The sequence below is a fragment of the Pygocentrus nattereri genome, chromosome 2, assembly GCF_015220715.1.
Source record: "Pygocentrus nattereri isolate fPygNat1 chromosome 2, fPygNat1.pri, whole genome shotgun sequence".
In the NCBI taxonomy this organism is placed as follows: domain Eukaryota; kingdom Metazoa; phylum Chordata; class Actinopteri; order Characiformes; family Serrasalmidae; genus Pygocentrus; species Pygocentrus nattereri.
In genome coordinates this window covers 14,142,216-14,169,635 of record NC_051212.1, presented here as the reverse complement: position 1 = coordinate 14,169,635, position 27,420 = coordinate 14,142,216, and the positions used below count along the sequence as shown (strand labels likewise).

At 40.5% G+C, this 27,420-nt stretch overlaps 1 protein-coding gene across 1 annotated transcript in view; it reads left to right on the top strand.

Moving 5' to 3' along the window:
• LOC108417305 (leukocyte immunoglobulin-like receptor subfamily A member 3) overlaps positions 1-20,896 on the top strand; it is a 118,694-nt gene extending 97,798 nt beyond the window's left edge. Inside the window, exons 7-11 of the mRNA XM_037534678.1 lie at positions 16,434-16,709; positions 17,279-17,557; positions 20,082-20,330; positions 20,438-20,539; positions 20,680-20,896. Of these exons, the coding sequence (XP_037390575.1) occupies positions 16,434-16,709; positions 17,279-17,557; positions 20,082-20,330; positions 20,438-20,539; positions 20,680-20,708 (935 nt within the window). The 3' untranslated portion in view covers positions 20,709-20,896. The remainder of the gene's footprint in view (positions 1-16,433; positions 16,710-17,278; positions 17,558-20,081; positions 20,331-20,437; positions 20,540-20,679) is intronic.
• The last annotated feature ends 6,524 nt before the right edge of the window (positions 20,897-27,420 follow it).

Here is a 27,420-nt window from a genome sequence, read left to right as displayed (position 1 = left end):
CTTCGTCTGGAGAAGTGAACCTGCGCTGCGTGCGGATGTTGCCTGGCTCTCTTTAAAACCTCAGCACAGTCAGAGTAACAGTGCAGCCTGGCCACGACGGGACGCGGGATGCCGCCTCTTGTTAGTCCTGCCGCAGCAACTCTGACTCTGCAGAGCTGGTGAGCGAGAACGTCTCCCCCTCTGGGACTCCGACGATCCTGATGTTCTGGCGGCGAGACCTGGACTCCAGCTCATCACATCCAGCATCCAGTGCGCTCGCTTTCTTCTTTAAAAGCTCCACTTCAGCCTGCAGCGCTAACACGTCCCCTGAGTCCGTGGTCAGGGAGCGCTCCACATCCACCGAAGGACTTCAGAGTTGAGACCTCAGTTTCCAGAGCAGTGAAATCGCGAATAACTTCCACCTTCATGTCGTGTAGCTCGGACTTTATGACTGCCCTCAGCTCTTCGGCCACAGCCTGCGCGATCTCGGATTTCAGCGTGGAGGTGTCCAGCGTCTCAGCCGGAGTGAGGTGCTCAGCCGCAGGGCGAGTAACGGCTCCCAACGGCGAGGCTGTGTGTTGGAGAGCTGGCCGTATGAGCAGCTGAGAGGGACCGGGATCTTTGGTAGCTTTAGCGGCTTTTGGAGTCTTAGTGACCACCAAACAAGTTCACGAAGAAATTAAGCACAATGACAAACCAACCAAGACGTGTAAACGAGCCTCAACACATTAAAATAAAAGTCCGCTCTGCAGAGAGCTTCAAAAACACGTCTACACCATGCTGCTTCACACCGGAGCTTCCAGAAACCGGTCTGTGCTAAAAGTATAACAGTGAGATATTAACAGTTACAGTGGGGACGTTTATTCTGTGAGCTACAACTGAAAAATTATCATGCTTTATAGTGAACACAGAAAAGAAAGACAAAGAAAACATCATGAGAATTATTAGTTCTGAGGATTTCTTTCTCAGTGGTATAAACAGAATAAACAGAGTAGATGGACTGCAGGGTCTCAGTCTGAGTCTCACACTGTAAACAGAGAAACTCTCACCATCAGAGGAGATGCTGTTACAGCACAAGCTAAAGTACCCCTTTAGAACTGTTCAGCCCTCTTCAGGACCACCACAACACCGTGATGATTTATCACAGGCCCACCCCATCAACAGGTCAGAGTGTTAAATTAAGCTGGATTTGTTCAGATAGTGAAATTTGAATTGTTCCTCTGAGCTCTGTGAGCCAATCCAATCATTATGTCCTTCAACAAGTTCTGCCCCATTTCCTCAGCTCTCCCATCACTGCTTAGCAACAGTTGCTATCTGCCATTGCTTCAGGAAACATATTTCTTCATGGCCCGCTGTGGCGAAACACCTGAGACAAGGGAGGCTGTGTTTAGATGTTTAAGTCCGCTGTGTTGTTTTTCCTCGTTTCAGCTGTCTGATTGATTTTTTTTTTTTTTTTTTTAAATAATTTCTTTATTGAGCAACAACAATACAAAAAAAGGATGGGGTGGACCCCAAACATAAAAAATGCTCACTTGTTTTACAATATTCAGAAGAAAAAAAAACAAAACAAAAAAAAAAACAAAAACACCCAACCACCCGCCCCTCCCACACACAAATCCCAACAACCCCATGTTTAAGCACGGTGCATAAATAAAAGTAAAATTAAATCACAAACAAGAGGACTGGAGGAGAAAGGGAAAGGGAAAAGAGGACAATGAATGAAAAAACAAAAATACTAAAAATTTTGTAGAAAAAAAAACTAAAGGGGACAAAAAAAAAATACATAAATAAATAAATCAATAAATAAATTAAATAAATAAAAATAAATAAATAAATAGACAAACAACTCAGACCTGTGTCTCTTCTGGTTCAATGTCTAGAGTGTCTATGATGGACAGCAAGGGGTCCCAAGTCCTGTTGAATTTACTCAATGCACCATTAAGGGAAAATCTAAGCCTCTCCAACTTCAGATTGAACAGAACTTCCTTGACCCAATGACTATAAGAGGGGGGTGCAGTATGTTTCCAGTTAAGCAAAATTAAACGCCTTGCCAGTAAAGAACAGAAAGCCATGCAGTGTTGGGCTTTGCTTGAAAAGGATTTAGTTTGAAGAATACCAAAAAGAGCTGGGAGGGGGTGGGGATCCTCCCCAACATCATAGGCCTTGTGGAGGGTACCAAATATTTCAGACCAAAAATGTTTCAACTTAGGGCATGACCAAAACATGTGCATGAGGTCAGCAGGAGACTGGTTACATCTATTACAGGTATCTGCGACATTGGGGTAGAATTTTGACAGTCTATGATTTGTATAGTAGATCCTATGTATTAATTTGCATTGAATTAGACCATGTCGTGCACAGATAGAAGAGTTGTGTACTAATTGTAGAATATTAGCCCACTGGTCCTCCTCAAGGGTCATACCTAAATCTTGTTCCCATAAGTTTTTTGTTTGTTGGGGAAAGACAGCGGTAGTGGAGTCTAATGCCCTAAAAATGTGAGAAATATTTCCTCTCTGATTGGGGTCCATCAAGAAAAGTTTATCTACTAAGGTCCGTACAGGAAGATTTGGAAAGTCAGGGTAATTTTTCTGAACAAAGTCCCTAACTTGAAAAAACCTAAGGAGTTGGGAGGGAGGAAGCTTAAATTTGGTTGATAATCCAGTAAAAGACATAAAAGTGCCGCTATCATAAAGATCATGAATTGAGACAACGCCCCTCTCCAATCACAATTTAAAAGCAGAGTCCATAATAGATGGTTTGAAGTTATGGTTGTTTAATATTGGTGCATAAATTGAACTGTCTCTCAGGCCAAAATGTCTTCTGAATTGCAACCAAATTTTGAGGGACTGTCTGACTACTGAGTTTTTGCTTGCATTCGCTGTTGACAAAGTAAGGGGAGAACAAAGCCACGCCCTCAATGAGGATTGAGATGAAGACATTTAAATTTTTACCCAAGCAGGCTGGTTGGTCATGGGCGTGTTGGTCCAATATAGCAATTTATGAATATTGGCTGCCCAGTAATAATGTAAAAAAATTGGGGAGAGCAAGACCCCCTACTCTTTTAGGCAATTGTAATATTTTACTCCGTATACGGACAGGTTTATTAGCCCAGAGAAACTTAGACACTAATTTGTTCAGTTTATGAAAAAACTTTTTTGAAATGAGTACAGGAATATGTTGAAAGAGGTAGAGAAACTTTGGCAATATGGCCATTTTAACAAGGTTCACCCTGCCAGCCAATGACAAAGGTAAAGTGGACCATCTAGCAAAGTCATCCTCAACCTTACCAAGCAAGGGGACAAAGTTTTTATTGAAAGTGTCTGCCAGAGTCTTGGTTATGATTATACCTAAATATTTAAAACTATTGTCCGCCCTTTTAAAAGGTAATTTTAAAAGATAATTCACTTTTCCCCAAATTGAGTTTGTAGCCAGACAGTTGGCCAAACTCTTTTAAGATGTCTAAGGTGACTGGGAGTGATGTGGATGGGTTGGATACATAAAGGAGCAAGTCATCGGCATATAAAGCAATATTATTGAGTATATTGGGTGTGTTTAACTGAGGGTGGTCAGATGCATATAGGTCAGAATAGAATTTTGCAAATGTTTCATTTATACTTTTTGGGTCAGTAAGGGTGATACCTGATGGTGATTTTATGGTTGGGATTAGTCTAGAGGCAGCGGCTGCTCTGGACTGCTGGGCAAGGAGTTTGCCAGCTTTATCTCCTGACTCAAAGAATTTTTGTTGGGACTTAAGCAGTTGCAGTTCTGCTTCATTGGTGGTTAAAAGAGCTAGTTCAGAATGAAGTTGTAACCGTCTTTTGTAGAGTGCAGGATCTGGATTTGTAGAATAATTATCATCAACTTCAGTGATCATTTGTGTTAACTCTGTCTGTCTTTTCACATTTGTTTTCTTAAGATAAGCTGTATAAGAAATTACATAGCCTCTCAGATATGCCTTGTAGGTTTCCCATAAAGTGCCCCTTGACATGTCTGGAGTGTCATTTATTGTAAAAAATACCTGAGAGGTGGTCGTTGCATGCTCAACAAAGAGGTCATTAGCTAGTAAACTTGAACTAAATCTCCATCGTTTCAGAGGAGGTCTATAAGTTGGAAAACGTATGTCTAGAGAAGTAGGGGCGTGATCTGAAATAATGATACTGTGGTAGTCACATGAACATATATTAGAGAGTAATCTGTTGTCTAAGAGAAAGAAGTCTATTCTAGAATAGGAATGATGGACAGGTGAAAAAAAAGAAAATGATTTTTTGTCTGGAAATTTAAATCTCCATGGATCTGAAAAACCCAGCTGTGTTGCAGTGGATGAAAGTAGTTTGGCCGACTTTGTAAGAGAGTGTGGTCTGGTTGAAGATCTGTCTAAGTTCGGATGCTGAACAAAATTGAAATCCCCCCTATAATTACATGCTAAGTGTCAATATTGGGCATGGATGTGAAAAACTTGGATATAAAATTATCATCATCCCAATTTGGTGCATAAACACTGGCTAAGATGACAGGGGTGTTACACAACTGCCCTGACACTATAACAAACCTACCAGATGAGTCAGCTACAAGTTTTTCTAACTCAAAGGGAATGTGGCGTTGAATTAGAATTGCGGCCCCCCTAGCCCTATCCTTGAACTTGGAATGATATAGTTGGTTGAACTGGCCCCTTTTAATACGCAAAACTTCCTCTGTACGCAGGTGTGTCTCCTGCAAAAACACCACCTCACCTCTCAACCCCTGAATATGAGACATGATCTTATTTATTTTCAATGCTTGGTTTGCCCCTTTGACGTTCCATGATATGAAACGAATATTACTCACTGACTTTTTACTATCCATGCAAGCAGTGAGTTCTGTGTAAAGTATGCATAATATACCATGATATTAATATGCATGGAAAATGAGCACATGCAAGAGCACGGTGTCTGAGAGATAGAAAAGGAAAAGAAAAAGAAAGGAAAGGGGGAAGAAAAGATAAAATAATTAAAATAAAAACCCTGTCCCCACCCGTCTCCAGTACAACCCACTCCCAGTAACCCCTTATACCCACAATCCCTGCACGAACGTGCCATCTTCACTTAGCAAAATTCTCCCGGGGCTCTACTCCACTCTCTTCTCCCACCACACAATAATTAGAATGTTTTGTTATAAACAAGTAAATACAACCATTCTACACGGCATGACACTTAAAGGAGTGAGTATAGACTAAACAGTAACAATAGCCTAACTAAAAAAAACAGAACAGAATGAGTTCAACTTTCCACGCCGTTTCAGGCACGTTTAGCCTACACATTATAGGGCTTCAGTAAGCAATTAAACACCGCTAACACTAAGGGTAACGATACAAAGGTGACTACGGTTCATAGTCTTTTTCATAGGCAGTGAACAGGCAGTCCAGGCTTATGCTCATACACCACTCGGTGGAAAAATAAAAATGAAACAAAAGCATAGCCTACCATAGAAGTGGTCGCAGACTCTCTGTACCTGCATTTTTTAAACTCACGTCAGCGGTACTCCGACTCTGCTTTCGACTCGCCCATCTCACGCAAAAAGGAAACAGTAGCAATACATCACCTCAGCTGGGCCTTGGCTTGAATCAGTCCTCCTCCGTTCTTGAAGCAGGCTCGTACGTGGCCAGAAACTGCTCGGCTGCCCTCACTGATGTCAGGCGCCGTCTTTTGCCATTTTCCGACCTGATGAACAGTCGCGCAGGATACTGCAGTGAGGGCTTGAGGTGGAGAGTGTAGAGTTGGTGCATTACGTCTTTGTATTCTGCGCGTTGTTCTAGGACTTCGGGGCTGTAGTCCTCGTAAATGTATATCGGCGTGTCGTTGTACTTCAGCTCACCTCGCCTTTGCCGGGCCGAACGAATCACTGCTTCCTTCGTTTGAAACTTGTGAAAGCAAATGATCACTGCTCTGGGCTTTCCTCCTTCGGCTGGTTTGTCTCTAAGCGCACAGTGGGCTCTCTCAAGTTCCGGAGGGGAAGGCAACACATCTTTCCCCAGTACCTCAAACAAAAGATTATCGATCGATTCAGGCAGTCCTATGAGGCGAAGATTGTACCGCCTACTTCTCCCCTCCAGATCTAGAACCTTGGCTTTCTGCTTTGCGTTATCTGCAGCCAGAGCAATCACCTGAGCTTCTAGGCGCTGTAGATCGTTCAGCCCAGATTCCACATCGGAAATTCGCTGTTCATGATTGTTCACTTTAGACTGGATCCCGTCTAATTTCGTTTCAATGGCACCAAGCTTGTTTTCAAATCTTGCAGACAGAGAGTCAGGATTAGTTAGCAGGTCCGCTGTGAGGTTGTTTAGCATGCTAGCCATAGTAGCGTTGTCAACAGCGGGACCAGCGGCAGAAGCATGTTCCTTTTTCTTGTCCTGTTTGCTCGATTTAGAAGTCATATTGGTTGGCAGTATGTGTAAAACACATTCAAACAGGTCGTAGTCACTAGTTTCAGTAGATTTGAGTGTATAGATGGTCAAATACAAGTTGTGTGGCAGGAGCCCAAAAAACACCACTACTCCATTCCGCTAGCCAACCGGAAGTCAGCTGTCTGATTGATTTTAATGCAGTCATGTGGTCTTCACTGGGCAGAAGCTGTGCCTGTGGCTTTATTGTGAAGGTGCTGTTGGTCAGTAAAGTGAAGTGTTGGCTGTGTTTGAGTGAATCCTCTGTTCTGTTTGATTGCTTTTGTTTTGCATGACTGTAGCGTGGAATTAGGTAGCTAATGACTGCACTGCTGTTAGCAATAGGCTGTGGTCTGATGTTATGACAGTGGGACGCAGAACGTTTGGAAATTGTATCTACCAAGTTGACCTACCCAAAAACGTAATTCTGCCTACGTCACTAAAATGTCCATCACTAAAATGCAGCACAGGTAGCTGTGAAGAGCAAAAGTAATTGAGGAGATGAAATTAGTCGATGGAGCAGGTGAACAAGCCTCAGATGTGAATATTGGAATATTGAACATTGGAAACTTCATATTGAATCTTCATATCTTCATAGCTCCCCTGTAAACAAAGCTCTGGTACACTGACCAACAAGACTGAATCATTCAAACACAGAGAGGATTTGTTTTGTACTTTTTGGAGTGAAACGATTTCAAACACGTCACCAGTCCCAGTAAACTGGGTTGGGCAGGATTTCCAGAGTAGAGCTATTAGAGTTAGTCCTAATATAAATCCTTATGTCAGTATGTCACATACTTTTTAATGGTAAATAAATTTAATTTGTATATATTTTTATATATTATATTTTGAACATAATTTATTTCTGACATCTGACGTTTATATTTGATGAAATATATTATCAATATGAAATAAAACAAAAATGTAGACACACAACACCAACATTCTCTCTCTCTTCTCCTCTGTCCTCACAGCTTTACCCACAGCTACACTGACTGTAGAGCCCAGATGGAGTCCTGTGTTCACTGCAGAGTCAGTGACTCTGAAGTGTGAGATACAGTCTCACAGTAACTGGAGATATCAGTGGTATAAAGGCAGCAGTGGAACTGCAGTCAGTCAGTCTCAGACAAACACCTTCACCATCGGATCAGCAGCAGATCAGGATCAGGATCAGTACTGGTGTAGAGGAGAGAGAGATGACAGACCCTCATCATCACAAACCAGCAACACTGTTACTCTCACAGTGAAAGGTAAGCTCTATATTATCATCACTGCAAAGTTTGAGTTTATTAAAATCAGTTAATTTGGGTAAAATTAAATTACTGGTAACACAGAAAATATAATACGGTATATTAATGTTGTGTTTGGGAACATAAATACAGAAGCTCTGGAGGGTAACATGAATAAATAATTGAGTCTGAGTTCCACTTTATTTATTTTCTCTGTATAACAAACAAAAAAACAGCCAAATGTTTTTCTAAGATCATTTTCAACCTTAAAAAACTAAAAACTCTATTAGCTAACACTTAGCATGCTATGCTATCTCTGGCCAGCAGGGGAGCCGCGTTTTTTCCTCTTTCTCTTTTGAGGACTAAGTGAAAGAAATCACTGTGAGCTACAACTGTGGCTACAATTAGCACTATAGACCAGCTTTGATCAGCAGGGCGTGGCTGTTTTTCCCCTCACCTTTCAGAGACCTGGTGAAAACTATTTCCCTTGATTCCTGATGGGTAAGGGAAAAAACAGCTGCTGCTGCTGGTTAAACGTGTTAGCCAGTTCTTTATCATACCTTACCTGTCTAGTGCACCTCAGAAGTAGAAAAAACTGTGGATGAAACTTCAGCAACTCTCTTTTTTGTCGTCTTCCCCTTCAGGGCTGTCTGTATTTTTATATGTAAGGTGTGTTTAGTGGCTTCTGTCAGAGGTTTGGACATTTTTCTGTTCTTAAAGCTTTCTGTGTGTTACTTTAGCATGGGGTTTCAATCTTTAACGGAACTCTGGGAAAAGTGGATTTGTGACAACAAACTGATTTGTTTGGTAGATAAATTGAGTGTTTAGGGTGGGAGTTTAGTCTGAACTGTGTGCTTCATCTCCAACTGCAGAAAAACCTAAACCTGAACTCACATCAAGCCATAAAGGAGCTGAAAAATGTTCATGCTTTATAGTTTATATAGACGTAGAAAACATCATCACAATGATTTGTTCTGAGGATTTCTTTCTCTCCACAGAGAGACCAAAACCTGCGGTGTCCATACAGCCTGGTGATCAGGTGTTTATAGGAGAGACTGTCACTCTCAGATGTGACATACAGGGAGGGGGAGTCTCTAACTGGCAGTACAGCTGGTTTAAAGATGATCCATACAGACCTGTCAGTAATGAACAGCAGTACAGTATCAGCTCTGCTACAGAGTCTCACAGAGGAAAATACACCTGTAGAGGAACAGAGAGAGGAACATCACGCTACTCACACACCAGTGATGTTACACTGACTGTATCAGGTGAGTGAGATCATCTCTTCAGTGTTCATTAATCTCAGTATCACAGCAACACAGATGAGACCAGATGTTTGAGTTTGTGTTTTTATTAATGAAACTGACTCTAAATTCTCTGAATCTGCACTGCTGCTCTCTTCTTTCTGTAGATCTACCCAAAGCTACACTGACTGTAGATCCAGTAAAATTATTCAGAATGAATTAATGATCATTCAGAAACCGGTCTGTGCTAAAAGTATAACAGTGAGATATTAACAGTTACAGTGGGGACGTTTATTCTGTGAGCTACAACTGAAAAATGATCATGCTTTATAGTGAACATAGAAAAGAAAGACAAAGAAAACATCATCAGAATTATTTGTTCTGAGGATTTCTTTCTCTCCACAGAGAGACCAAAAGCTGTGGTGTCCATACAGCCTGATGATCAGGTGTTTATAGGAGAGACTGTCAGTCTCAGATGTGTCACACAGGGAGAAGGAGTCTATAAGAATCACATGTTCAGTGGAGTCAGTCACTCTGAAGTGTGAGATTAACACTCAGGATGGATGGACATATCAGAAATTGTATCTACCAAGTTGACCTACCCAAAAACGTAATTCTGCCTACGTCACTAAAATGTCCATCACTAAAATGCAGCACATGTAGCTGTGAAGAGCAAAAGTAATTGAGGAGATGAAATTAGTCGATGGAGCAGGTGAACAAGCCTCAGATGTGAATATTGGAATATTGAACATTGGAAACTTCATATTGAATCTTCATATTGAATGACTGACCACCTGTCAGGCCCCCTCCTGTTGAACGTTTAGCAGCCACTGATAATATTTCAGCTCCCCTGTAAACAAAGCTCTGGTACACTGACCAACAAGACTGAAATCATTCAAACACAGAGAGGATTTGTTTTGTACTTTTTGGAGTGAATCGATTTCAAACACGTCACCAGTCCCAGTAAACTGCGTTGGGTGAAAGAAATCCTCAAGACAAATAATTCTGATGATGTTTTCTTTGTCTTTATTTTCTATGTTCACTATAAAGCACCCAACACTCAGGATGGATGGACATATCAGTGGTATAAACAGAATAAACAGAGTAGATGGACTGCAGTGTCTCAGTCTGAGTCTCACACTGTAAACAGAGAAACTCTCACCATCAGAGGAGATGCTGTTACAGCACAAGCTTGAGTACCCCTTTAAAATTGTTCGGCCTCTTCAGGACCACCTGAAAATGTTGATTTGCCTTTATATATAAATGGTATACATTTCATTAAACTACTACTTCATAACTCTTTTTTCATCTCTAAAAAGATGTGAACACACGCATAATTAATTTGTGTACCTACACAGTTATTAATGAGAGCGCAGTGAGACTGCTGATACAGGATCAGTCCTGCTAGAGAACTCAATCAAAACACTAACTGCCTCCCTAAAGTGTTGATCTTCAGTCAGACACTGAATATATATTCACTACTATTGTGAGATGCTGCAGTGGATTATTTTAATAAGCTGTTTAAACACAGATCACTGCTTATTTCTTCCAAAAGACACAAAAAAGGTCAGAACTCAACAGTGAAAGTACCAGCAGCTCACACTTTGAGTCAGTCTCTTCATCAGTTACAGCAGCTGCTTCTGTGCAAGTGAGTTTATCGCCACAGCCTGTGTTCGTCTTTACAGCAGCAACGACCACCACAACACCACGATGACTGATCACAATCAAACAGGACAGAATGTTAAATTAATCTGCATTTGCTCAGATTGTCAAATTTGAGTTCCTGTGAGTGCCGTCACCAAATTATCGCCAATCAAATTTTCATAACGTCGTCACTGTCAGTTCTTTGTGAATTTGGTAGTTAAGTTGGTCTTTACTTAGCTACAAAAGCTAAATAACCAAAATCCCAAAGCAAACATCGAACTTATCCTAAACTGCTTATACAGCTAAGTTATACTTTGATGACTTAAAGTCACAATCATGTGGTGTTCACTGGGCAGAAGCTGTGCCTGTGGTGAGCGGCTTTATAGTGAAGGTGCTGTGGGTCAGTGAAGTGTTGGCTGTGTTTGTGTGAATCCTGTCTTCTGTTTGGTTGCTGTTGTTTACCACTGTAAGGTAGAAGTGGTGGATTAGGGAGGTGATGACTGCACTGCTGTTAGCAATAGACTAAGGCCTGATGTGACTCAGCAGGACACAGCGCATTTGGAAACTGTATCTACCAAGTTGACCTACATAAGGGTTCTTTAGTTAAGAAAATGGTACTGTGCAGAACCATGAACACTCCAAGAACCCTTTTTGAAAAGGGTTCTATATAGTAGCAAAAGGGGTTCTTTAGCTTGTAACAATAGAAGAATTTTTTGGTGCTATATAGAACCCTTTTTAAAAGGTTCTGTACACTGTTAGAAATAAAGGCACCATGCAGGTACATGATTCGTTCATCAAGGAACAAATAATGTAAGTGTATCCTCAAAGGTGCAACGGTGGTTTGAAGGTTCAACTGTGTACCTTAAATAAGTTTTTCCTAGTGGAAAAGTAGATATTTGTACCTTTTTATAAACCAATGTTTTAAAACAGAACACTAAAATAAAAAGCCTGCAGGCGAGGCGGGGAGTGTGGAGTCAGTACAACTTAGAAAATATAATTTCGGTTCAGTTATGTTCCCTGACTAAGCTCCTGAGATGTACCCCTGAGGGTACCACCACAGTGAGAAAAAGGGTCCTGCCCCAGTGACAGTGTCGTACCGCTCTGAGAGTGTATAGAATTATTTATTTCTGCCTGCATCTCTAGTGTGACTGTAACCTGTTCATGAGTTCTTATTTTTAGAAAAGGTTCTGAAAAGGGCACACATTTCTTAGCTGAGCCAGACAATGCCTCTTTTAAATGCAGGGTGGCAATCAGAACATCATCCCAGCACCTCCTGATGAACTGTTTCAATAACTGCTCGTCAGCATTTTCACCTGCAAGACCTTCACGCTCTACAACATCTTGCAAAAGGGAATGAAGTCTGCGGAGATAGTCAGAGGCCTTCTCTCCCTGGTTTTGATGTGTCTCCAAAAACTGAATATACAACTCCTCCCCTCCTGTAACACTCCCACAGACATTCTCCAACTCTTGAAGAGGCTTTAGGAGCTGCATTTTCACCAATGCACAATGCTACATTCAGTGCAGGGGAGAGCAGACTGTCAAGTATTATTTGGCGTTTGTGACTTTCAGAAAGGCTGGCATCACTCAGGACTTGTCTAGAATGTAAACGCCATATGTTAAAGGTTACCTCATTAGGGGGTTTGGGCAACGTGCCAGAGAATACCCTTAATTTCCAAGGAGTACGAGTTTGCACTTCTGGTCCATGTTTGACAACATGCTCTACTATCACATGCTGAACATCAGTAGGAACCGGGAATGCTGTGGTGGTGCTTGTGGTGTGCACTTGGGCAATACTTGAATCCATCTCGGTAGTGTCCACAGCCCCAAAGGTTACTGAAGTAGGTGATTCTGAACGTTTACAGGCCGGAGTAGAGGTAACTGGGTTTTGTTGACTGCTCTCTCTAAGCTGACCCAAAGCATGGCGATTTAACGCTACTGGACTGACATTGTAGAGTTTTGCCAACTCATCTAATTGGTCTTTAAAGTTAATAGTCATGTCATCAATTACTCGCACTATAGCTTTAGCGCTAGTAACATCAGGTGGGGGTTCTTCTGAAATAGTAGTTGGGCTATACACATCTAGCTGAACTACCTGCCAACAGGGACCCTTCCCATAGTGAGGCTGCTCTTCATCCAAAAGAAGTGGAGTAATAATCTCCTCAAACTGGCATAAAACACTGTCTGCCAATGTCCCATCAAGACGCTGTATGTTTATTACACTGTCAAGAGTATCAAATGCTCTTTGTACCTCTGCTAAGGTAACTTCCTGATTCCATGTCAAGATGACAGTCAGGGTCAAAATCATATTTTGCACACAAATCCATGGCTGTGCAACATGTGCCCTGTAAGACCCTTATACTTTCACAGAACGTTCTGCCAAATGTGTCTTTTTATTCTAGCAGTTTAAAATACGCTCCTGGCCCTGTGGGGGCGCTATTTTTTTCCTCCTATGTAACCCAGTAAAGAAACAAGTGGAGATTTTAAAGAAGGAAATTTAATTTACTGGTTCTGAGAGCTGTATACCATCATATGTTCAGAAATATATATTCTCTTGAACAGGAATGTACTTGTCTGCTTCTACGACAAAGGAATTCTCTATACACCTCATTTCAATAAAAGACAACAAAATAAATAAATAAATAAATAAAATAAGAGAACACGTTCATAGTGATTTGTGATACACTACAATTGTTCTCTGAAACAGATGCTTTAGTGAACTTCAGATCACTTCCCTGAAATAATCCAGAAAGAAACTTCAACCGCAATGTTTTTAGTCCTTAGTGTGTGTGTGTGTGTGTGTGTGTGTGTGTGTGTGTGTGTGTGTGTGGAATGTGCCCATTTAGTCCGAGTAAAAAGAAAATCTCCAAAAATTTAGAGCGTAAAAAGTTCTTTAGCTTTGGGCACCCAAACAAAAAAATGTGCAAATCTCTGGCCCCACCTGCAGTCCAGCAAAAATAACCAAACTCAGCTTCTCTCACTCGGGCATGAGCAGTGCTGAAGTCCAGCGCCTGAAATGGGCCTTCAGTTCCTCCAGCACCCCTTTCTCAGAGCAGCCACAGCCTATCGCAACAGAGAAGTCAAGCACACGATCCAAGCAAATGGAGGGCTTCAGTGCAGCTAGTAGCCATGTGGCTACTAGTAGATGCAGCCAAGGCTGGACTGGTAATCTGGCGTATCGGGCATTTTCCCGGTGGGTCGACAGTCCTCAGGGGCCGATGCTGTTGTTTTTTTTTCTTCCCTTTTTTTAAGAGACCGGCCCACAATTTAGAGGGGGCGGCCCATTGGCCCATCTTCAATATAGACAGTGGACTGAACCAATCAGGATATAGGACGAAAGCGGCCCCACCCCCTCTCTGCGTGGTCCGCTGTAACTCCCGCTACGTTCAGTGTTGAGCGCGTTAGGAGAGGCAGCGTGGAGAAGCAGAAGCGGCAGAAAGGAGGAGCGGAGAAGTAGTTTTTTAAGTTGCCATGATTAAAGAGATATTTGGTTTTCAGTGTTTTGGATATTGACATGGTAAGAATATTATTGGTGATTGTGATATGATGATGCTAAGACTGAATCCAGTGACTTTAACCAATAATGTTTTAATTCATTTAGTTTTTTTCCATGTCGCTCTTCTCTGTAACCCCACATCCATAAATTACCAGTGGCGCAAAAAGGGGGTATGCGGCGCATATGGGCGCTGCACTAGAGGGGCGCCAAAACGATGCCGGAAAATTATTTCTAGTCTGCATTTTCTGTAAGAGCTGTTTGTTCAAGTCTGATAATACACATCAAAAAACAGCACAGCACTAATCAGGCGCCCATCCACTCCGTCCCCTACCCTCCTGTCATTTGCTCCCAAACACAGGCGCTTGAGAACGCGCCCCATAGGGAACGGAAGAGGGAGAGAGAAAAAGATGTTGTAGGGATGAAGAAAAGCTTCTCAAAGTGGTTGAAAGACAGCAGGTTGGTCAGTTTATACGCTTTATTCACCTACGTCACCTTTGTCTACCAAAACGAGACTGTAGGGTACGAAAGTATCGTTGGACCACTGGGTTCTAGCAAAGCTGCCTCACTGCTGCGTTCCCAAATGCACTTATTCAAAAATAAAGGAATCTAATAGAGGTCAAACCTTCCATAGTTTCCCCAAAGATCCCGAACTTCACCGTGAATAGATTCACACGATCAGAAGAGATCGCCTTTTCAGTTTAAGATGTATGTTACTGTGCTAGCTAAGGCTAGCCATATTAATATTACCCAGCCAGCCAGATGAATGATAGCAGTGAGGCAGCAAGCTAACGTTAAAGCTAAACTTGGTTCTCCAGCTACGACCTGATTAACCCTGAACTGGTTATTTTCTCGGTTTAACTTCAAAACGAGTGACATTAGTCAAGCCATAGCTCTTTATAGTAGCCTGTTTAGCTAGCTAACCTAGCTAGTCAACACTCTAGTTAATACCCTAACCGTGGCGGCCTGGTCTAAAGCTCAGCTCGCTGGTGGCACTAAATCATCTTAAACTCTTAGTTTCTAGCCACATTCAGACACATTCAGCCTGTAACTGTTTTAGTTGAGTTTTCCTTTACATTTTTATTTATTTTGTCCTTTTATTTATTTAATTTTCTGTTTTACCTTTTTGTTTATTTCATACTTTTCGCCTTTTACCTTTTTATTTCATTTATTTCTTCCTTTTATTTATTCTGTCTTCTGTTTTACTGTTTATTTTATTTCCATAATTTACTTTTTTATATAAACTTGGTGTTTTAACCCTCTTTCTTTGTGCTTATATTTTATTATTCTAATTATTAATCTCTATTTTATTGCGTTACATTTTAGCCTGTCCACTTATCAGTTTATTCTGAATTATTTTATTTCTTCTTAATTAAATCCTCATTTCTTGTTTTTTGCTCTTACCATTTCCTTATTTTAGCTTAAATATTTGATTTTAATTTAAATTTTTTTCAGTCACTTTAAGTTAAGGGGCGGGGTTTTGGGGGGGGGCACCGATTATATGTTTGCATCCACCTCAGAAAGTATGTAGTTGCACCCCTGTAAAGTACAAGTCGGTTGTGCTCTGCTAATTATGAGGGCCGGTCTAAACCAAAAATGCCAGGGCCGATTTTTTGTCCCAGTCCAGCCCTGTGTGGCCACTAGTAGATGCAGCTGCTTCTGAGCTGAGCGACCAGCTTCTACCGCGCTGAGTCGGATTCTGAGCTACTAGCCTTTACCTGCTGTCATCAGGTGGAAGGCAGGATACGCCCTGGACAGGTCGCAGGTCCATCACAGAAACCAAAAACAGCCAAATGTTTTTCTACAATCTCAAAAACCTAAAAACTCAGAACAGTATAATAAAATATTAGCTAACACTTAGCATGCTATGCTATCTCTGGCCAGCAGGGGAGCCGCGTTTTTTCCTCTTTCTCTTTTGAGGACTAAGTGAAAGAAATCACTGTGAGCTACAACTGTGGCTACAATCAGCACTATAGACCAGCTTTGATCAGCAGGGCGTGGCTGTTTTTCCCCTCACCTTTCAGAGACCTGGTGAAAACTATTTCCCTTGATTCCTGATGGGTAAGGGAAAAAACAGCTGCTGCTGCTGGTTAAACGTGTTAGCCAGTTCTTTATCATACCTTACCTGTCTAGTGCACCTCAGAAGTAGAAAAAACTGTGGAGGAAACTTCAGCAACTCTCTTTTTTGTCGTCTTCCCCTTCAGGGCTGTCTGTATTTTTATATGTAAGGTGTGTTTAGTGGCTTCTGTCAGAGGTTTGGACATTTTTCTGTTCTTAAAGCTTTCTGTGTGTTACTTTAGCATGGGGTTTCAATCTTTAACTGAACTCTGGGAAAAGTGGATTTGTGACAACAAACTGATTTGTTTGGTAGATAAATTGAGTGTTTAGGGTGGGAGTTTAGTCTGAACTGTGTGCTTCATCTCCAACTGCAGAAACACCTAAACCTGAACTCACATCAAGCCATAAAGGAGCTGCACTGATAGGAAATCCAGTGGTTCTGTACTGTGAGCTGGATCAGTCTGCTGGATGGAGGTTTTACTGGTCCAAACACACACAGAGCCCTGAGAATGAGACCAAGCCTGAAACAGACTCCTACACCATCAGCTCAGTCAGTGTCTCTGATGGAGGACAGTACTGGTGCAGAGCTGGGAGAGGAACCCCAGTCTACTACACTCACTACAGTGATGCTCTCTGGATAAACGTCACTGGTGAGTAGAAAACTTTCTGCTACTGATCTGGTGCTAAACATGGACTATAACCTGGATGCAGACAGCAGAGGTTTAATATACAGAGCTTCATGATCAGTTCACCTTTAACATTTAAAAGTTTTATTAAGGCTGTGTGGGAACTACAGTCAAATGCAAATTATGTTTTGATGATGAAAGTTAACAATAAGTTAACATCCTCTACAGAGAACAAAGTTCTGCACATTTAAAGCACAAAAAATGTGGCTTGTGCCAAAGAAAAAAGGCAAATTTTATATTTTGTTTTTTAATTTTATTTCCTCTAACAGTTTAAATTCAGCAGATAAATAGATTCGGTGCACTAAGATTTCTGGACATATGCCATATTTATGTGTTCTCTGTAGAGGATGTGTTCACTTATTTTCACTTAGAAAATCAACCAAACAAAGTATCATAGCTGAGGTTATTAATGTCATTATGCTCCACCCACTGGAGTCACTGTGCATTATGTGTGAGGCTGAAACACTGCAGGAATGAAATGATCAGACAGTTTGTTTTGTGTATATATTGATGCTAGAGTCTGTATTTTACAGGTATGACTCGTTCACACTCTCTGACAGTCAGTCCCAGTAGAGCTCAACATTTTAGTGCTGACTCTCTCTCACTGAGCTGTGAGAGACAGAGTGACTCTACTGGATGGAGAGTGAGACGATACACACACAGTGAAAAGGTGTCAGATTGTTCATCAGGCCTGGGATCAGTTACAGGATCTACATGCAACATCAGCTCCCTCAGCACATCCCACACTGGAGTGTATGGGTGTGAGTCTGAATCTGGAGAGAGCAGCAATCCTGTCAACATCACAGTGACCAGTGAGTCTGTATTATTTCATCAACATCACTTTTGTACAAACCTCAATGTTTGTGTCACATGTGATCATATTGTCAAAGAAAACCGAGAGTTAATGGAGTATTATAAATATTCAATAGGCTTAAAAGTCAAATAGTAAATAAAGATTTTCAATATGCAAACAAGCATTTCTTCATCATTATTCATGTTTTATAAGAACCATGAGAGATCTGAACTCTGTTCTCCACCAGAGGGCAGTGAAGAGCCAGCATCTTTTGTTTTGGTCAGAGTTTGTTATCTTTTTAATCCAATGAAGGAAGCAGAGAAAGACCACTAAAGCTGGTTAAGGACTACAGCACACTCTACCAGAAGCTCAGCACTGCCTGGGGAGCAGATGTAGCAAAGCGCAGCTCATATAGATTTGTTAGAGTAAAACTTTCAACATCGTTTAGGTTTGGAATCAGTTAAATAAAGTTTCACACACTTGCTGTTTTCCAGCTAAAAGGTTCAACAAATCAACTCATTTGTCTGTTTATCTTAAAGACTTTACAGCCACATCTTTCCCACTGTAAAGTTCAAGCCACTTACTGTGGATTGGTGGTCTGGGTTTAATATGGTACGGTAATAGAAAGATGCTGAGTGGTGTCACTGTCTGTGGTTACTGTCTCCTGGCGTGTCCAGCATACGGCAGCCTTGGGGGGATTACACTGGACTCATTTTTTTCAGATTGAGGTAAAACCACTGTGCACTCTGTTTTGATGCTCTGCTGTCTGTGTTAAGTCTGGCTGTCTTTTGTACAGAGCACTCCAGGTGCTAAACTCAAAGCAGCCAGCTAGTCTATGTCACAGGTGTATTTTCTGTGCTGACCAGTCAGATCAAAAGGAAGGTGGTCCTTCAGTAATGACTGTAGTCACTGAGTACCCAGAACTGTATGATCAAACTTAGTGTGACCATAAATAAACAGATCACAGTGTAGTTTAGTTTATTTCTGGTAGCACCACACTTGCTAGTTAATGAAAATCACAGAACTTTCTGCCTCTACATATCGAAACAATATTTAGCACAGCTTACTGACAGTTATGACGCTGCTGTCAATTAGTAACAGGCAGACGCACCCAGAACACCAAATCTGATTGAAGTGCCCAACCCCGGACTATACACAATGTTTTATCAGCTGCCATTGTAATCGGCCCTTTAATCAGCCTGTGGGATCTCGCTTCACTGATTTTCTGGATTTTCTTTCTCCTCCTGCCAACGTGCTGCTAGTGTAGAAAGTTCTACCACCCAGGATCAACAAATGATTGAGTATCCACTGTTTCCCAATTCAGGAAGTGTTTAATATGGATACGCACACTAGGAGACTAAATAGAGGACTAAAATGATCAAAGAACTGTCAGAACTTTTTCCAAAACCACAGGCGTTGATCTCACACGTCAGGACATTCATGCATTCCCAGGCTGAGCGAGGGCTCAGTCTCTCATCTTGGATGCGTCTCTCCCAGCTGATGTTATTTTCTTCTGACTTCCCTCTGGCAAGAACTTTCAAAGCAGCACAGTGTGCATCACCCGTCAGCTAACACTGATTGGCCCTGTACTCCCTATTTATATTTATATTGAATATATTGCATCTTGCACCTTTTCCCACAGCACAGGGACATTTTGTATCACGGTTTCTCTAGAAAATTCTATAAGATGTATCTCATAAATATAACTGTTCTGGGAAAGTGTGTATATATTGCAGCTTTACACTGTAGTGTTCAATAGTTTACTGTTTGTATTTCCCCTCTTTTGATCTCTTACATTGATCTCCTGTATTTCTCTACATAGTACTACACTTAACTACACAGTGTAATGTCAGTGCAGCTACTGCCCTCTATCTCATTCTTCTCTGACAGTCATCTGGATGTTTGGTGACACTTTTTTATTTATTGTTACTTGTTGTCTGGTGTATTTGTCTAGTATGTGCAATACCCCTCTTGTGTGTGCAGTGTCTCCTTCCCCTGTTGCCCCCTGTGCACTTCTATTTACACTTATCCTTCAATACGTAGAAGCATGCTGCTCTAGTGAATGAATTTAATTGGATTTTTGAATGCCCTCTATTCTAAATACATATGAATATAAACCAAACTTGAATATTGAATGAGGCCATTGATGAGTTGGACATTGTTTTCACACAAATGAAATACATTACATCAGCCTAAGTACTTATACATATTAAATATATTGATGTAATGTATTATAATAATGTGGATGTTCACATTTGAAACAAGTAAATTTAAAGCAACCTTTAAGCAACTTTTTTCAGTTTAAAGGCCATCCAGATGGAAGTAAAATGACAGAGTAGTACCAGTAAAAGAGGAAGTTACTCCAGGACTAAACTACTGAAAACCTTTTTCTACTGAAAATTTTACTGTGTGAAAATACATAAAGAATTTGTATCAATCCCACATTTACATCTTTAGATCTGTCAGTACAGAGATCTCTGAGTTATAGTTCCTGTATTCTCTACAGATTCTTTCTTCAGTGTTGTTCTTACTCTGTCCTGCAGATGGTGCTGTGATTCTGGACAGTCCTGTTCATCCTGTGACTGAGGGAGATCCTCTGACTCTGCACTGTTTATATCGTGACCCAAAGCCCTCAAACCTCACAGCCGAGTTCTATAAAGATGGATCACTCCTCCAGACTCAGACTACAGGAGAGATGACCATCCGTACTGTCTCAAAGTCAGATGAAGGTCTCTACCACTGTAAACACCCAGAGAAAGGAGAGTCTCCTCAGAGCTGGATCTCAGTCAGAGGTTTGCTGATTTTAACAGAAAACATTTAAATTTTTTATTTTTTTTATTATTTTATAATATCATCCGTCCAACGCTTACAACACTGCAGTTATTTCATTGTGTTTCAGGAGCTTCGTTCTCCGTCTTCAGTCTGCTCAGTAGTTTAATGGCAGTGTCTCCGTATCTGCTGGTGACCATTGTGCTGGGGGTCAAATGCTACAGAGCTCAAGGTGAGAACTCACAGTCTTCCTGTGGGTCACTTATAACAAACACACTCAGATGGACCTTTCAATATTAGCTAATATTCCCTATTAATATATGAACTTGAGCTTTGACTCATTAGTAATGTCCATCACTGTGTATTTCACAGCTAGACCTGATGAGGAGAACAAGCAGTGACAGAAGCTGGAGCATGATGATGAGTGTCATGAGTTTTACATTAGAATTATTCAACTGTGTGTTTTAAACCTCTTTCTCTCTTATTCACAGTAAGTCAGGTTCATGCTTAATGAATATTTTTGCACATCTTCATTTGTTTGTCACTATTAATATTTTTATTTTTCAGTTCTGTCTTTATAAACAGTTGATACTGGCTTGCTTAAGCACAGAATATTTTATTATTATAGTGTAATAAACATTGTACTTTCATCATAAATATGCAAGAGTAGTGTTGATGTAGTTTAATTTATCTCCTTTTAAAATATAATCACATTGGAACAGTTTGCATGTTTTATCTAAGCTAAGAGTTTATTCATTTATTAAGATGTATTTTTCTTTTATAATTGTTTTTGTAGTTGTTGTTGTGGTATTTTATCATCTGTAGTATATTTTTTCAGTCATATCTCCTTTCGTTTGAAGGCTAGACATAACTGAAGTGTGATTCTGTACCGTTTGCTTTTGATTTTTAATAAATCTGAATAATAACAGCAGAATTATTGTTGTTCTTTCTATTCCATTGATGTATCTACTCCAAATGTATGAGGCCTGATATTAAATATGTTTAGTATCCTTATTTTGGTAGTAGTACCTACCACTCAGAACCTGTATGGGCATTTCATATGTTCTCGAATGGTGTTGCCTCTGTGGACTATTTCACTCCTAATTTGTTGTGAACGTTCAGTTGTTCTCTGTTCTGTAAGCGCTGATAATCTCTGCACAACTGAACTCACAGACATCAACAGATTTTGATGACCAGCGTACTTTGATGTGAAAATGCACGTCTGTAGTTAAAGGTTGTAAGTTGCATGCAACATATTTTCTTTGTGACTTGACAGTTCAAGATCAAGGTAATTGCTAGGTGCTTGGCATGGTGTCCGGGGTGGTTGCTATGGTATTACAGGTGGTTGTTAAGCTGCTGCCACATGATTGCTATGGTGTTGCAAAGTGTTTGGTATCTGAGGTGGTAGCTAAAATGTTGACAAGTGGTTGCTTGGGTGTTGCTAGGAGGTTGCAATGTGCAATCACTATAAAGAAAACTACACACATTTAAATGGAAAACAATACACAATAATGCAGGATAACACCGATAGAGCAGATGCTACTATTACAGTTACTGAAATACTTTGCAAACAGCACAACTCTGAGCGAGTAAGGAAAATTAATAACTGATATCATAAATATGACACGGCTGGTAAACAGATGGCATTAATTAATATGAAAACAGAGAATGAGAAGCTGAAGATGACGGCTGCTGAAGCAGAAGCAGAAGCAAATGAGCAGCTCATGGATATTCATCTGGATGAGCCTGAGGACACCATGGAGAATCATCTGGATACATACAGGAACTGAGCTGATGATGTGATGATAATACAGCAGAAGAACTGCTGGTATTCAATTAATATAAGAGCAGGAATTCAACTTAATAAGCAAACCACTAAGCAGAGCATCCAACACAAATAAAAAAACTTTAGAATCACGAGTGCTGAACCACTGGGAAAGTAAGATCAAAGAAATACACGTCACTGTCTGTAATTGTAGAAGTAGAAAGTGAACTTATACAGTAAGTGGAGCTGATAAAATGGACAATGAGCATAGAAACAAGGGGTGATCATAATGGTATGTCTGATCAGTGTATGCTGATGATGATGGACTCAGGACAACACACATATGATGATGATGATGATGATGGTGACGATGATGGACTCAGGCAGCACACATTATGATGATGAAGAATTAATGATAAAAGACTCACATGATGATGATGATGATGATGATGATGATGATGATAGACTCATGATGAAGACAGACTCAGGACAACACACATGATAATGATGATGATGATGGACATGGGACAACCCACATGATGATGATAGACAATACATACATTTCGTACCACAATGAGCTCACAAAGGTCCAAAAGAGAGAATAATCTCTTTTTTGTGATGGAGAAAACTAAACTCTCAATATCAAAACCAAAGATTAGCTCCATTAAGATTTACAGATTATGCTCCTGTGTGCTGTGGAGCATGTTAGTTATCTTTTGTTCTAAGTAGTCAACATTTGAAATTTCACTGTAAGACAAGCTTTGATTAGCTGATGTGTTTTTTGGCCTGAGGGCTTCATCGCAGTTGTTGCCCTCAAGACAGCCACGACTTGGGAAAATCAGGAGATGTGACACATTATCATGGAATAATGACTCAGCAGTTCTCCTTGTTTCATATAGAACAACTTTTGATTCCATTAGAAAACCATTTGCATTTAGAGTCGCCCACTGGGCACCTGTTAAACCATTAATTACATTCTACCATCAAAAAGTCAAAACACATTATAAAACCATTAGGAATCAACAGAACCACGTAATGGTTTCTATGGATTTTTTCAGCTGGGCTCATGGAAGTAAAGTGTGAAGGGTGATTCTGCAAATACGTGTCTGCAGTGAGATGCTGCAGGAGGTACAGTTAAACTATTTGATAATGAAGAAGCAAAATCCATATTGCTGAAACATAGTTGTGACTACTGTTCTAGTAAATGTCACTGTATGACACATGTGATGGCAACAAAAGTGTAACAGAGACATTTGTATGTGAGTTTGTGACTCACAGGGAAAGATCTGATAACAGTGGCCACAGAGCAGTGCTGAAGAAGAAGTTACACTCAAGAAATGACACTAGAAGGTACGTATGGTTCTCTATTGTATTGATATTCAGCTTTAATCAGCAATCAGTGTGTAATGAAAGGAACACACCTAAAACAAAGACACTCACTGTTTTATAATTCTGAGCTGTTGTCTGCAGTACTGTGTACAGCCAGGAGGGGCATTTCAGCACAGCTGGCTCACGGGAACATGGTAAATGTGTCAAAGCTAATTAGTGTTATCACTAATCATCACTAGACAAATCTCAGAATCGCTGTACTGCCCTACAGTAGAGCTGCTTACAGCACTTTTCTCCAAGAATCTCTTCATCATGATGTGTAAAAGTTCCGTTAGGACTAATCTGTGTAGGAGAACGATGATTTATCACTACTCAGTGTAGAGAATATAAGAAGCACTGCACTGCAAAATACCTTGAAAAAGTCACAATCAGTGAACACTGGATAAATAGTTCTAACTGTGTTCAGTATTGTATTCATTACATAAAAACATTCAGAATGCATTTACAATACATATTGATAAAGTATGTGAAAAAACTCTACTGCTGTCATTTATTTAGTTCAATCTGTTCTTCACTTTTACTGGTTGGCAGTTTTCTTTATGATATGATGTGTTAATATGTTTCATAAAAAATTTATACAAAATTATCGCTAATCTCATCACCTACTTCATTCCATTGCTGCTCCCACAATTCCACTGTTGTCTCATGAACTAAACAATTTGACATATCCCAATAAAAGGCTTGCAAATTAGACTATAAAGCGAGTAGCTTTGTGATTTTCACTTAATGCCGTATGTTACTTTCCAGGGCAACGTAGTCCAGCATAACACCGATGCCAAGTTTATCACTTGTGAACTTGTGCACTACTGAGGACACTATTAAGTTCCATCATTCCTTAAAAGAGTTTAGTAACACTGAGTTTAACCCCTCAAATGGCCAAGGCCCACCAGCAGGGCCAAAGTTTAATTAAAAGTATAAAGTATAGCTCAGCCAGGTTACATTGAAGTCCCTGTTCTTAATGAATAATAAGCTTTAGTATGTAAAAAGCCTGGGATTTTAAGGAGTAAATTAATTCTATTAGTCTAGTTACACAGATTTTATAAGTCTATTCAGGCTGTAGCAGAGCTCAGTACCACTGACATTATCTGATAATATCATGACATGCTCAGAAAAGCATATTGTGACATGATGTAATTTATAATGAGAATGATAAATATTGTTATATTGCCCCGACCTACAAATAATTAATTTCTGTAGTCTGAATATGTATTTACCTCCAAATACTTCCGTTAGATTGTAATACAGTTACAGTATATTCCATTGCATCCCATCCCTGTGTGTTTGTGAACGATTGTCACAGGTAGTGTCTCATTCCTGCCAAACGAGCAGAGCCATGGAGCTCAGAGGTAGAGGCCCAGAATCCTGTGTTTGCATGTAAAGCATAACCACAAAGACAGACACAGAAAAACAGTCCTATCTCATGGGTCACGTAGTCAGTCTATGAATATAATGACTGAGGCTTTAGAGCAGAGGGAAGTAATTTAGACAGTTGAGGTTTGACTTTTTTGGAAATCAGTGGCAATTACATCTTCAGCTAATGAGGAAATGAAACTCAGTGATGCAACGCAGAAAGCTCTGTGAGACAGTAGACCTCAAGACAACGAGGTTTTTATTTAGCATTTTACTAAAACGCTGAATTGAGAACAGGATTTCTATATTCTGAATACTGTCTGTACAAAATAAAGACACAGAACTCTCAAGACTAAAGATCAAGCCAGAAATCTCTGCATAATAATTCATTCAGATCTGAATATACACAGTCATGTAAAAGTAATTACGGAAGCAACATTTTACTGTCTCAAGAATATATCAAAGTTAAACAATTTCACATCACAACAAGACCAAGAAAAACTAATTCATTTGTCTTCAGCAGGCCGGACTACTGCAATGGTCTCTTTACTGGCCCTCCCAAGTCCACACTCAGACAGCTTCTTCAAAATGCAGCTGCTAGAGGCCTTATGAGAACTAAGAGACCTGAAAACATTACCTCAAATCACTGCACTGGCTATCAGGTGAGTACAGAATGGACTTTAAAGTGTTGTATTTATATAAAAATCACTGAATGGCCTTGGACCAAAAGACATTGCTGATCTGCTTGTAGTATACAAACCCAAAAGACCTCTCTGATCACAAGGGACCAGTCAGTAAGCAGCAACCAGAACCAAGCAGGGTGAGGCATCATTCAATCATTATGCTGCCAACTGCTGGAACAAACTCCCAGATGAGGTCAGAAATGTACCTCATGCTTGAACCTCATGCATGATGAACCTCATGCTTGAGGTCACTTAAATCTGACTCATAGGTCTGTGCAAAGGCAAACAGGGGCTCTTCATTCAGGAAAGTTGCACTCTTTGGGTTCAGAGACTGCAGCCCTTTCATAATCTCACAGCTTTTCTTTGAAAAATGCCTCTTCAGTTCAGTTATGAGACAATCACCTGATAGAAAAGTGCTCTGGAGATCATCACAGTTTCTCTGGCCTACAGTGCTCATCACCCGTGAGTCAAGACATCTTGAGCTGATTCTAGGATGTCTTTTATATTGTGTTTGTTCACCAATCTTGCATTGCTCAGCCAGCTCCTCAACCTCTTTGCATAATTCCCCAAAGTACTTTTCATGTCTGTAGTCCTGGAAAGTGTCTGTAAGTGCACCTACTAGCTCCACAGCCCTAGCTAGATCAGGTGTGCTGGACTGGAGCAGGTCAGAAAGACATTTAGCATCACCAAGAACTTTACTAATAGCCCTGTGAGCTGCTCATCTATCTGAGAAAGAAGACCCCTCACCTCAACTCATCTATCGCCACTTCTTTCAAGTCCAAGATCCTGCAACAGTCTGAGAACTGCTGGAAGTCTGTCCCTCTATGTGTTTTTGCAGTACTGGTTACTGCTTTCGTTAAACATAATAAAGAATTGATCGCAAAAAAAAAAATGTTTTAAATGCACACACTGCTTAAACACACAACAGCAAAGATGTTTCACATTTAGAGTCTTTAGAAACCAAGACCCACCATTAGTTTATCCTTTTTAATGTAATAAATAAATCTCCAAACAATGTAAACAAACTGTAATTGGACTAACAATCAAAATAAAACTGAATTTCTCATCCACTTTTATTCACTCACTCACTGGATTGGCTGGATTGATCTCCACAAACTCCACTTTGACTGTAACTGTATCCTCCAGGATGGAATCTGGCAGCTGTACATCACATCATAAACACATGTTCAGAGCAGTTTATGATAAATTATTAATAAAGGCAGTCAAATGCAGAGACACCATGACCCAGTTCAGCATTAGCTGTCTATCATTTACTTTTACCAGTCATGTGGAATTTAACAGTGCTGGTAATATTAGCCACGTTACCACTCACAGTGAAGTAAATTGACCAGGTGTCCCTGTTTTCTCGGGACAGGCCATGAGGACCAATGAGGACTGAGCCCAGAAGCCGGGGAGGTCTGGTTCCGAGCTGTCCCCATGTTCCTGTTTTTAACTGTGAATTAAAAACACACCAGGAAGTCCTAAAACAGACTTGGCAGCAGAGCCGGCAGGCAGACATCTCTCGTTGTGGTTGCTGTCGACTAACCACAGAAACTTCCGGTCCTAAAATCTGACTGGCTGAGCTGCTTTCAAAGCCGTTGTAAAGTCCTCCATATACGCTCCCTCATGACCTGCTCACAATAACGGAGTTCTGTATCACTGCGCCTGCTCATCTTCAGAGCTGACCAAATCAGCTGTAGGTCAAATGTCATCTTTAGTGTCCATTTTCTGTTTCTGCGCAAAGTAATAAGTGAAAACGTTCAAATGGCTTGAGCGTCTCTTACAGCTGTCAAAGTCGTTGCTTAGCAACAGCGTCTCAGCGGAGTGATACAGTGTTTGTGAAAAACCTGTGATGTTATGGTGAAATAACAGCAGGGTTAGAACGCTTCTCAACCAATCAGCTTGCGGGTCCGGAACTACCTGTCG